A 13067-nucleotide genomic window follows, 5' to 3' on the forward strand; every position below is an offset into this window, starting at 1 on the left:
AGTGTGTTACAGATGTTAAAATGTTAACCTTTCAAAAAAAAAAAAAAAAAAAAAAAAAAAAATTAATGTATTTTGAAGAAAATATTTCAGTATGGCATGGTTAATAGATTGTACTGGGGCTATGATTAGAATGCATCAAATTCAGCATTTAAAAATAAAACAAAATAACAAACAACAACAAAGTGATTTGTGTACACTGTTCACTGGTAACACCTGGTGGCCAAACATATAGCAAGACATTTGCTTGAAGCACTAAGCTATGTTATCAAGGCTGAAAACTTGATCGGGGGGGGGGGGATTGCAAAATCTTATTTAGCAATGACATAAAATAGGAATTTGAAGAATCAAAATGGTTGTCCAAGGGCAATTGTCTCTAGTTTCATCGCACTTTGAGGGTTTTTTTTTTGTTGTTTTTAGTGAAGCCCAACTGGTATAAAAACTTGATGCAAAGAATGACAACTAAATACCCTGAATGAAAAGCCCCAAGGAAACTTCATCCTGTTTTCCAACAATTGCATTTAAGATTTGCCAGCTGTTGTGATTTAACCTTAGCAAAGATTTCTAGAGATAAATGATAATTTACCAGTGTAAATTTCATTTGAAATGCTTGTATAATGACCGACTTGGAATGACAATTTGTGAATATTTCCATTCCTGATGCATCTCAGGTTGATATCATCCAACATGAAAGCATCGTTGAATTTACAATTTCACTGATAATACTTTGATAAATTTCCATCAATTGAACGTTATTTAACCTATTTATATTTCCATCACGTTTTATAATAGACTAGTGAGGGGTACCCGGCGTTGCCCAGGTGTTTGGAGGTGTGTGTGGAAGCTCCGGGAGGGGGGGGGGGTAAAAAAATGTTTTGGTAAGTATGAGGATCGAACTCGAACCGTTGAGGCAAAGTTGTAAATTAAAGTATGGAAAAAAAAAAAACAAAACAAAACGTGCAATGTTAACCATTGGCCCACCGCAGCATGCTAACGGAAACACGCTTGAATTTAATTACTTGGATTTGGCAGGTGCCCGTTTTAATGAGTTAATGAGGTCAAGTTTGACTGCGGGATAGTATTCATTTACTGCGGAACGCTTTTGTTTTTATTTTCCCAAGATGTTATAGGAAAAAGACTAACCCACATGCGGCGAGCGACAAATGTTGAATATTTATCTTCCTGAAATCGAGCAAATTAAAGATAGGCGAGCTTCGTGGTTAACTGTGAGATATTACGATTTATATGGGATATAAAGTTTTAAAAAGTTGTGAAGCGAGCGACCGCTTCTGAAAAAAAAAAAAAAAAAAAAAAAAAAAAAAAAAAGCCTTTTGTAGACATACAGAAAAAGCAAACACACATACATACATATTCGCTTTTATATTTATAGATAAATTGTAGAACCATGCATCACCCCCCTCAATCATCGATCCCGACACTGATGGCTTTGTGTTCCACCTGGGTATGTGGTTTTGGATGGAGTTACTGTAATTGATTATAATAGGTAAGTGATCACTTCCACAAGGTTCTTCGTAAGTGCTCCATGTATAATCCAAGAAGCTTGATGGATCGCACATGGTAAGATCAATGGCACTAGTTAATGATTGAGAAGGCATAAGTCATTTTTGTTAATTAGTTGTTCAATTTTGTTTCCTTTTGAGTTTGTGACTTTACATCCCCATAACGTACTGTGGCAGTTAAAGTCTCCTAGGAGGATGAACGGTGAAGATAGTTGCTTTATTCAATTTTCTAGTTCATTTTCATTTATTGGTTCATGAGGAGGAGGGGGGGGGGTTATATAGAGCAGATTGTGATTGTTTTGTTTTGTGTAAGTAACTAGAGTTGTAATTGCTTGGAGATTTTTTTGACAGAAATTGCTTTGAGGTATATTATTCCTTACAAAAATTGAAGTGCCTCCATTAGCATGAAGGCCTGTGTTATGGAAATAGTTTTATTGTTCATAGTTTGGCGTTTTGAAATGGTTATTGTTTTGTAGGAAGGTTTCTTGTAAGCAGACAATGGCCGAGTTGAAAAGTGAGATGAGTATAGAAAGTTCATTATAATTAGATTTTATTCCATGATAATTTCATCGGATGATTTGTTGTTTTATTTTTATCCATGACGTTATTTAATTTTCCTCTATTTCCATCTCTTTAGAGGTAGACGGTTTATCTTTTGTCGGAGTTTGTGTAATGTTAGCCTACATGGCAAAAAAAAAAAAAAAAAAAAAAAAAAAAAAAAACATTTTTAATTTTTTTTTCTTTTCTTCTTAGTGTCCATTAGAGAGAAAGGAAACAGGAAGAGAAAGAGAAAACCAAGAGGAAGATTAAATGAGATAAAAATTCAGCAAAATAGTGATGAAAAAATAAGAGGTAAAATTCCTATAATTTTATAGAAATCAAATTTTTCTTAAATATTTTTACCAAGTAGCAAACTCGCATGGGAGGTGCTAGGAATTTAAGTCAACCTTTTCTGGGTTAAAAAAAAAAAAAAAAAAAAAAAAGGACAAATTTCATCGCTGATTATATTTTTATATATATATATATATATATATATATATATATATATATATATATATATATATATATATATATAACCATTCCAATTTTACAATTCAAATTCATAATTTCATTAAAAATGTAATTGTATTACTTAAAAATAAAAGATGTTGGATTGAACAGTCAAGATAAGAACTAAAAGATTGCTAACTAAACAGGATTCTTATACCAGATGCAAAATAATATGTAATCTAATCTTGAAACCCATATTTTCTTTTTAATGCAAAAAAAAAAAAAAAAAAAAAAAAAAATGGGAGAGTTTTTATTCATTAGATTTAGCTGGATTTACCCGGTGTTGCCTGAATGGAGGATTTACAGAAAAATAATTTTAAAACATTTAAAAAATTTTCTTCATTAGGATTTTTTGCCAACATTCATTTTAATTTTCTTATTTAAACAAAGACCTTAATGGTAAAGAATATACACACTATCCTGTTTGATTATTTAAGATAGCATTTTTGCAATCACAAAGTGCTAGGGTTTAAAAAAAAAACAAAAAAAAAAAACTGATAACTGATGGTTTATATATTTATAGTTTTTTCTTCCAAATTTAAAATTAGTAAAAAAAAAATTGTATGCTTAATCTTTGATTTTTGTGGATTAAAGACTAAAAATATAGAGTTTGAAAATTTAGAAAAAACATGTTTAAATCATGAAATTATAGCATTTACTATTTCTACTAAATAGAGAGCACAGTAAAGAACTATACAAAGTTCTGACAAATTAGATGGTTACATTTTACAAATGGTGATTACCCAGTTTCAACAAGATACTTTTGAGAGAGTGAAATCAAGGTTTTAGTTAACATCTTTATTACATTAATAAATGTTACCTTTCCATATGTCCAAGTTTTGATATTGGTTAATTCATTGTATAATTCCTCTTCTGAGCAATTTTTTAATCGGTCAATTAGTGCTTTACAATCAGCAGGCTGAAAAAAAAAAAAAAAAAAAAAAAAAAAAATGGTGAAAATCAAACGAAGACTAGTGTCAATTATAGAAAAAGAAAAAAAATTGACAAATTTGAAAATCTCTTGGCAAAAAAAAAAAAAAAAAACTTTAAAAAATGAAATTTATATCAAAATTGAATATTTAATTAAAAGTATTTTTTTTGAATTTGATTTCCAATTTTTTTTTTAATGAGCAAATATTTTGATCTGATCTCATCAACTACAGCATTTCATAAAATTTTTCTTGCCAACATTTCATTATAATGGCTTTTTCTTTCAAGAAAGAAAAAAAAAAAAAGAAAAAAAAAAATGTTTGGTCTAAGAAGCTTAAAAAATAATAGTATAGTTAATATCCTGTTATACTATGTATTAGCAAAATAAAATTTATTTTTGTGATTTTTATTGTCAACTTATCTAGATTTTGATATTCCAACACTTTAACAAACTGAAAGTAATTTATCCATATAAAATCTGTAATCATAATTTATCAAGTGAACATCCTAACATTCCAAAACCAGAAGTAATCACTTTTACAGACCAGACACAGCCTCACAGAATATCTGGGACATCTGATGACTAAACATCAAGACATCAATAGTTACACAAATGCTATAAAAATAGACAGTCTCTTTGATGATGACGATAGCAGTAGGAGCACATCACTAAATTTCCACTCTTTCACGCTGTGGTAGAGATGGTAGCAACATTATAGTGTCAGAGCTATGTTGTCTGGAAATTAAGTTCCTAGCACAAGGTCACTCCTGGTGGACAGGTCTTGCACTCAAGGATATTAGGGACTAAATTTAGTCAATAGGGCTAAGGCATACATTTAGGCGGAGTCAAAATCTGGATTAGTCATCCACTAGATCTGTTGTTGAGATTTGTACAGAAGTTAAATTTGCTCACCAACCACTATTATTAATTCTTTTAATGGAGATAGTTCCAGACAAGGCATGAAGAGTTAAAAACAATTCCAGCTATCATTGATGTACCAAAGGTAATCTCAGAATTTGATAAAGCCAAACTTCATGCAAAGCCGTTAGCATCAAATTCTACCCTTTGCAATCAGAGCCACCCACCTCCAGAACTTCCTTCCATGACTAAATACCTTAAGCGACATTCATATATACCTGTTTAAGGTGTTGCCAAATTTAGCAAGAAACTTGATGGCAACAAGGCAACTGGTTCAGACAACACTAATCATTGCTATCTAAGAATATTTACCTGGAACTAGCTTCTATCCTTACAAATCTATTTAATCATTCATTAGAGTAGAAATGCTTTCTATCACCTTGGAAAACTTTCAGTGTCTAATATTTAAAAATACTGGAGCTCAGTCTCCTGCATCTCAGCACAGACTGATGACTCCCGTCCATCATGTGCAAGTTGTTTGAATCTGTGATTAAGTTGTCAATCACCTTAGTCAAAGCAATCCACTTAGTAACAAGTAATATGGATTTTGTCCTGGAAGATCAACAGCTGATGAGGGTAATATCATACAGGATCAGTGAATCCATCGATGCAGGCTTAGTTTCTCAGGCAATAGCTCTGGACATGTCAGCTTTGCTAGCTATTGAATATTCAGCAATGTCTTCGAAATCATCAAATCCTTTCTGATTCTCGTAGATCTATAGAAATAGTCGTCGATGAGCAGAAGATTGAAGTACATATGTATATCAGCAGTATTAACCCTAGGTGGGTTGAATCTGCTTCTTCTGAATGAGGAAGTGCCAAGAGAATATTAAATTTACAAGAGGTTCCAAGTTGCAAATATATCCCCAGTCTGGGGAGATGATGTTAGGTTTTTGCAAAGGACTGATATTCCAAAATGGTCACCCATCTGGTACTGGCCAGGCTCAACATTGTTTAACTTAAGTGATCTAATGAGAACCAGTGTGTGAATATAATTATGGTGTGTCGATCCAATCTATTTTAATCTTAAGAAATAAACCTTCATATAATAAAGAACAATAGAAGATAATTATGCATTTTTAAGAGTTGGGAAATGCAGTTTAACAAAAATAAATAAGAAACAACATTTCAAAAATACCAAATTTGAAATATTACTGGTATGTCCTACATTGATGTTGATAGCTCAAAGCTATGTGGTAAGTCACTTAAAACATGGTAGGGTGGGGGGTCAGACGATGACAATCTGATCCTGGCCGAAAGCACAAACAAAATAGCAACAGGAAAAGTTTGAAGTCATTCACAAAACATTTTGCTTCACAATGAGACACAAAAAAATAAAAATAAAAAGTAAAATAAATATAGCATTAACACCAGTGTTAATTAAGGCATCATTCAAGGCCCAACTGAGCTTTCAAATTATTTTTGAAATCATTTGACATCTACACTGCTGAGAAAGGCTCTTGCTGATTCCCTCTTCCAGCCCGGAGCATATGGTTCAGGTGTGTCATGTGGTGGTGGAGACTTGTTAGTTTTAACATCTAAAACCAATCTCTTCCCACCAACACCAAATTTTGTTTTGCCCCAATTGAAATGAAATCCCCATCTTTGATAAGATCTGAGAACAAACTGTACAGATTTCTATCTGCATAAGAGTCAGATAGTGCTAAGATGGAGTACTGCCGTCAGGCACTATCTTGTTTCGACATCTACTTTGATATCAAAGTGGGAGATGATCATTTCTCTACAACCCATTTCTCATGAAAGACATGGATAGTTTTTCGAAATTAGTAATTTCCATGGTAAGTGCTCAACTGAGATTCAAACATCTTCATTGTAAAACATAGCAAAATTTTGTCTACAACCACTTACCAAAAGTTTTTTTTTCTTGCATACATAAAACAATATTGCAAAATTGATTCCCAGCTAACTACAACATGGTAAATTAATGTTAACAAATACTGGTCAAGCTGTCAAAATCTGTCCATTGCATCCATAGTTAACAATCCCTCGAGTTGTTTGCTAAGTGCCGATTCATTAGCATATGATGGTTAAACCATTAATATACGGTGACGACTGTGTTAGGCCTATGGTAAACACAGCCAAGCACTGCTAGACAACCATCAAACAATTGTAAACCAACTCCTAGCAATTCAAAGAGGCAAACATCAAGATGTCAAATCGACTAATTTTTTATTGCTTTTCACTCGATAATTTCTTTTATGGAGAAAAAGTAAAAATGTTCCCGAAAATCATGGTCACAGTTATTTCAACTGAAAGCAGTTGAAATTCAAAACCAATGACTACATTGTACTTTTTTTTTTTTTGAGAATTATGTAATTCTTAACTCATTTGTGATGAATGTGCCATCAAGTGCTGTTGACTTATTTAAAAGGTTTAAAAGGTCCATCAAAGCATCTCTAGAAGAGATGCTTGTTTGGTTGATGTGTCACGCTGAAGTTTAAAATAGCATTAGCAAAGGAAGTTGCAAGAGTATTTTTATCACTTAACATATCTTGGAATGACGCTTTGTCATTGCTTTCTTTAGTTTACATTTGTATTTTGTAGAGAAATTAGACTTAATTGCTTAACTCATCTTATAATCCTCTCCTTCATCTAAGCGTTGTTGTTGTAGAAACCATTTTAGTGTTGGACAAGCTTTTACTCAGCACAAAAATGTGTCGCTTCCTTATCTTGCTTATTTAAAATTTCACATTTTTCACAACTATTATTCTTCACCTTTGTTTACTCTAGTAGTTGGTCAGCAAAGTTTATCAGTTAATATTCACCAGAAATCAATAGTATAAAGATAGGCCAAAGCTACAAAGCAGTGCAGTTGGCTAGCAAGTGTCCGACATCCCAACCTTCTCTTACGACAATCTCAGCTATCGAACATTTTATATAAGCTCTGCTCTATTGATCTTTTGGCCTAGGAATTTATAATTAAAGTGCAAATGTATTTTCTTTTCTATTAACTTGTGCACTTAATGAACTTTCATTTTTGCCAAGTTTGTTTCACACATAAATATGAATGAATGCAGTAATATAGTTAAAACACGAGCGACTTGGAAATTTGTTTTCTTGGTTAAGTCCAGGCAGCTAAAAAGCTCTGTGTCAATCTAACTTGTTCAAGTACCTTTTCTATAACAACCATTTTTATTTTTTGGAAGTTGGCCATGGTTAATCAATTTTAAACAAAATCTTCTGATAAAAGTATTACACAAACAATGACTGATTGGAACATACAGAAATAATATTCTAATTAATATCCCATCATTTCCCAGCCAAAGATATTTAATGACTTGCAGTTTTATTGATATTGATTAAAAAGGGAATATTTGGATTAATCAGAAAAAATATAAATTAGTTCTCTTAGCTGCGTTGATCAGTTACTAATCTTGCTATTGTTCCTTGCCAAAGTACAGAAAAGTTAATTATTCAAACTCAGTAAGATATCCTTTTATGACTTGCCTATGAGAAGTATAAAAATATATATACCTAATCAAGACATGGTCATTGTTTTTGTTTGTTTGTTTTTTTTCTTGTTCCCTATAACTACAAGCAAAAAATTATAACCATGTTTTCTTGATTAATAAATTAATTCAAATAATGTGATTATCAGTCACATGGTTTGAATTGATTCAGAAAAAAAAAAAAAAAAAAAATTCAATTTTTATAAAACATTAGATCACTTGAGACCCATGGGGGGGGTCAATATTTGTAATTAAAAATTCCAAGTCACAAAAGATGCATATTGGTCAGTATTGTTAGCAACATTTTAGTTTTAATACATTGATTTAATCCAATCAACAGTTTTGATCCTTAAGAGTCTGAGAGAACATAACCCTGTTTGAAGTCCTCTTCCTGCAACACGAATCACCAGATACTAATTAGATAAATTAGTTTCAATTAACACCAATTGCACATCATGTTTCAAGCCTTTTCATTTGGCTTTAATGCTCGATGACAATAGGGAAAAGCGTTGCTACAAAGGATTCGTTTTTCTACCTATTCTCCTTGCCAAATCTTAAAAAAAGTCACATCCAATTTCATTTTTGTACTTTAAAAATACAAAATTTATTTATAATTACGAAATCTGTTGTCACTAATGCAATTTGCAAATACAAATCTTTCTCTTAGCCTAATGCACATAATTCATTAATCAGGTCTCCAACTTAAAAAAAAATTTAATTTTCATTTTTTTCAGCAATGTCATTCAAATGATTGTTTTTGGTTGTCATTTGGTTAATGTTAGTAAATGTCTGATCAATAATTTAAAAACATTTGATTATTTTCACATTTTAATACTAATTCATCTTGCACATTCAATAATTTGTCTTTTGAAAGTTTTGCTTTAAAAAATTAAAAAATAAAAGTATTTTTTCTTTGAATCTCATTCTATTATTGGAGAGAAGGGTCTTATCTACATATTAGTTTGATATATTTTAGAAATGTATTTTAGAATTTTTGTTTAAAAAAAAAAAAAAAAAAAAAAAAAAAAAGTGAATGCAGATGTTCCTTAATTTTTATAAAAATTTTTTTAAAATCCCTGCTGCCAGAACTGATTTGGCATTACTTTGAAAATCTGTTAATTTTTATTCAACATTGTCCAAGATGGACACATTTTAGCATACATTTTTACAGATGGAAATGTTAATCAGTTTAGCAGGCATTCAACAAGATCATCTTACCACGTAGCAACTCGCAAGAAAAATTCATTCAATTCTCATTAACTCAGATTTTACAATTGCAAAACTAAAATCTTAATCTTCATAAATATTAAAATCGGTAAAAAAAAAAAAAAGTCTTCATTTGGCATGAAACACTAAATTCATGGATTGAATTCACTAATTGTCCTTTAATCAGCATATAGTCATGCTGGTGTTTTAATGTTCATTTCTAAAATTATTAATTCCAAGTAGTTTTCAAAACTTAGCTTTTAATACATGAGCATTTCACTAGAAAACAGAAATGCATCCTGGAAGATTTAACTGTTCTAAATAGGATTATTTCACAAAATATCTCATTGAAATGGCAGATTAAAAAAATAAAAAAGCATCCCTCCATGTTGATTTATAAACCAGCAACATTTCAATTAATAGCCAAACATTGACTTATGGCGTCAACAAATGCTGAAAATGTTCAATGAAATGTTTTTAGTCATTAGTGTACGTGTGCATATTTCTGATGACAAAAGAAAATTTTTTTTAAATATACAGAAATTACTATGCGTCAATACAAATCCACTCCTACTGTGTACTAGATTACATTAAAAAATTCAGTATTAAAGATCATCCACTCAATGCTGCTAAGATACAGTATATATTATGAAATCTATATATCTATAAAAGTGAATGTGTGTGTGTATACATTTCCCTATGCAATAACTGTCAATTTTAAATCTACAGACTCGAAATTTGATATACAGAGTACTGAGATTTGGGAAAATCTTTGATCCGTTTTTGGCCAGAAATTTGAGTGTTAAGAGGTCAAAGTTCAACGATTTGACCTTTCAGAACTCTACCAAACTCCGACAATTTTGGGTCAAAACACTTGATATTTTAGATATAGGTTTCTTGGACATGGATCTAACTTAACTGGATTTGATTTAAGCCCAAAACAATAAATGTTAAGGGTAATAGGGGTCAAATTAAAAACAGACTTTTTTTTGCTCAACATACACCTCCAAACACCCGGGCAACGCCGGGCTGAAATGTTAGTATTTAATAAATCTGTATTGTAATAGATTTATGAAATAACCAAATATTGACTCTTAGCTAAGGTGACATGAATCATTCATTCTGTTTGTATGAGAAAAAAAAGAAAAGGATCTTAAATACATTATAGAAGTGATTTGTTTTATAGATTTATTTAATGTTAACTTGAAAAGCAAACTTGCAGATTATAGCTGATATCATTCCAAATTATGAAGTCAGTTGACTTCATCTAGACTTAGACATTGCAGGATTACATCATAATAGATAAGGTGTTGCCCCGAATGATAGGGACACCAACTGAAACATCCAAATAATCTCTTGGAGCTTATTCTAACAAGTGGCTATCATTCCACCAATGTCTCTAAAGAATCGCTACGTTATGACTAGAGATCCTGCCTTTTTGACCGGTTGAAGAAACATGAAAGGACTGGTTAATGAGCTGTATCTGCTGGCACTACAGTGCGGAGATTAACAGCAAACTCTGCAATTCTTAACAGCATAAAAGGGTCGGAGCAAGTAGCTTCTCATGCAAATGCCTTTCCGATGTGAAAAAGGAGTGTTATGCTGTTGAGTAGACAACCATCACCTCTATGTTGAGTAGCCAGAAAATTAAAAACCTAACAGAATTAACACATTTGACTATCATGGAGTGTGACAAGAGGCAAACGATCAGCATTGAATCTGCAGGAGAGAGGCTACAAAGTAAACTAGTCAAGAGTTTGGCTGCTGGTAAGATCCATATAAAAGACAAACAGAGCCACAGTCACTGATACAGCAATCCTAATAATGCTTCCCAAAGATGTTGAAGAAATGTCACTGGGTCTGGCCCTGTTGTATAATGTAGCAGTCACTCCAAGACCAGCAATTGTGGGAGTTGAATCTACAGATCAGTTCCATGAAACAAGATTGGCTGAATACATAGTTGCAGATGATTGCTGTTAAAGATTGGCTGGTTTCTGAGATTCAAAGTTGTCAACATTGGCAGAATAGTTCTTACTAAACCTGAGGATGGGATTCGGGATATAAGGGGGGAAAAAATCCTGTTAATGAGATTTGCCAAAGCATGAATAGAAGAAATAAATGTAAGTGTCAGTTGCAGAGCGTATACCAAAAACCACCGAGCTAAAGAGGCAGAGTAGTTTGACACCATCCAGTATCGTCAAAATACAAGCTACAAATTACACTAACAAAACGAAGAATTTTATCCAAGTTTTTGAGGCATCTGACTTTGGAGTAATAGTGTATTTATCAAAATAGGTATTGTAAGAGTTTTTGCAATAGAAACAATGTTAAATGTGTGTGAAACAAATAGCAACAAACACTTCTCCCTATGATTTGACAACAGAATCATGAGAAACATTACGTGAAGAAGTTTGGCAATGATTTCATGTCTAAATCTTGATGCGCTGGTGTTTTATGGTTTCAGCATGTATAGCCATAGTTGGCCGAAAGGAAGATTTGGTAAAAGAACTTTGCTGATGTGGTTTGCTATTTTGCTGGTAAGAGATTTATATTTGCGTTCCATGGCAAGAACGTTCATGGAGAACACTAAGTCAGCTGCAGTTACTAACTAAAACAGACTTGCAAAATAGTGGTTTTATTTTATTTCATTTATTTATTTATTTTTTTTAAGTGACAATGATGATTGTATAATTTCACAATATAGAATATGTCAACAGAAAGTTCATAATTTTCAATAAAATGGTTTTGCGTGGGGATGTATAAAACCCTGCCATAGATTTTTACTTCAGATTTTAACATTTTAAATTATTAAATTAATGCTGATGCTCAAAATTTGAATACATTTTAACCATTCCCTCCCACCTCAAGTCAATAAATTGACACTTTTCTAAGTTTAGCACTCCAATCATGGAAGCTTTTAGTTTCAGTTTTCAGTGTATTATTCGAATTAATTTAAAGTGGGGGGGGGGGGCTATCTCTTGTTCAATATTGCACGTCTTAAATGGATAAACTCCAGAGTTGACTGATAAAACTATGGAGTTATAAAATCAGAAATTTTTTTTAAGACTCCTTAAACAATTAAAGAAATATAAATATGTATTTTCATGCCTATTATCGAATTTCTCAAACCAAAAAGTTTGAGAAACACTGATAAAGGAGAAAAAAATCCACCTACTGTAACAAGCATGCACAGAAGCGTTGTATGCTAATGTCCAAGTCGGGCCTAGCTACGACAAAAAGAAGTTCGTCCAAGAGCTATAAAAAGGTCAATAACAGTCATTCAGCAAGTAACTGCCAAGGTTGCTCTGGCAACATGTCTCATTGAATTGGAGGTGCTCGGGTTCAAATCAACGGAGTACACAAAGCATAGACACCCAAACATTTACTTGTCTAATATTTTCATGGAACTTTAGAGTTAACCCATATATTAAATGCTGTAAAAAAAACATTTGACCATCTATTTTATCTGTGACTTTGTAAGTAATCAATTGGCCACTTCCTTTCCTGGTATTCTTCAAATTTTCGCAATCCTTTTTAGCTCATTTTTCTGTTAATCCAAATTGTTCAATGGTGTATAACCTTATTAAGTGTTGGAATATTGCATTCAGCAATATTTTATTCAAATCTTTGAAATCTTACATATTTAACTAAAATTTAGTATAATGGATAATTACAAAAAGAAATATTTAAAATTAACATTAATTCTTTAAAACATGATCAATACAAGATTTGAAATCTTTGAAATCTATTCACTTAAATTACAAGTTTATTTTAGCCAATATTTTCAAGACTGATCTTATGTCATTTGCAGCACAGATAACCTTGTTAATCTATTCATAAACTATTAGAATAGGTACATAGTTTCTCACCTATACATAACAGATAGATGCCCATTAAATCTTTTACTATTAATAAAATCTATATGCAATTAACACTTTAATCTGGCATGTTTATCGGCGTCCATACTGGATGATA

The 13067-nt window shown here is 31.7% G+C and overlaps 1 protein-coding gene across 6 annotated transcripts in view; it reads right to left on the reverse strand.

The window, feature by feature from the left end:
• Nucleotides 1–13067, reverse strand: part of LOC145240003 (E3 ubiquitin-protein ligase HUWE1-like) — a 232954-nt gene that overhangs the window by 169684 nt on the left and 50203 nt on the right. For all 6 annotated transcript variants that reach the window (XM_080103595.1, XM_080103593.1, XM_080103591.1 and 3 more), the window contains exon 3: nucleotides 3388–3486. In XM_080103595.1, the coding sequence (XP_079959721.1) occupies nucleotides 3388–3486 (99 nt within the window). The remainder of the gene's footprint in view (nucleotides 1–3387; nucleotides 3487–13067) is intronic.

This window comes from Euprymna scolopes, chromosome 19 (genome assembly GCF_053919585.1).
Source record: "Euprymna scolopes isolate OS-2025 chromosome 19, ASM5391958v1, whole genome shotgun sequence".
NCBI classification, from domain to species: domain Eukaryota; kingdom Metazoa; phylum Mollusca; class Cephalopoda; order Sepiida; family Sepiolidae; genus Euprymna; species Euprymna scolopes.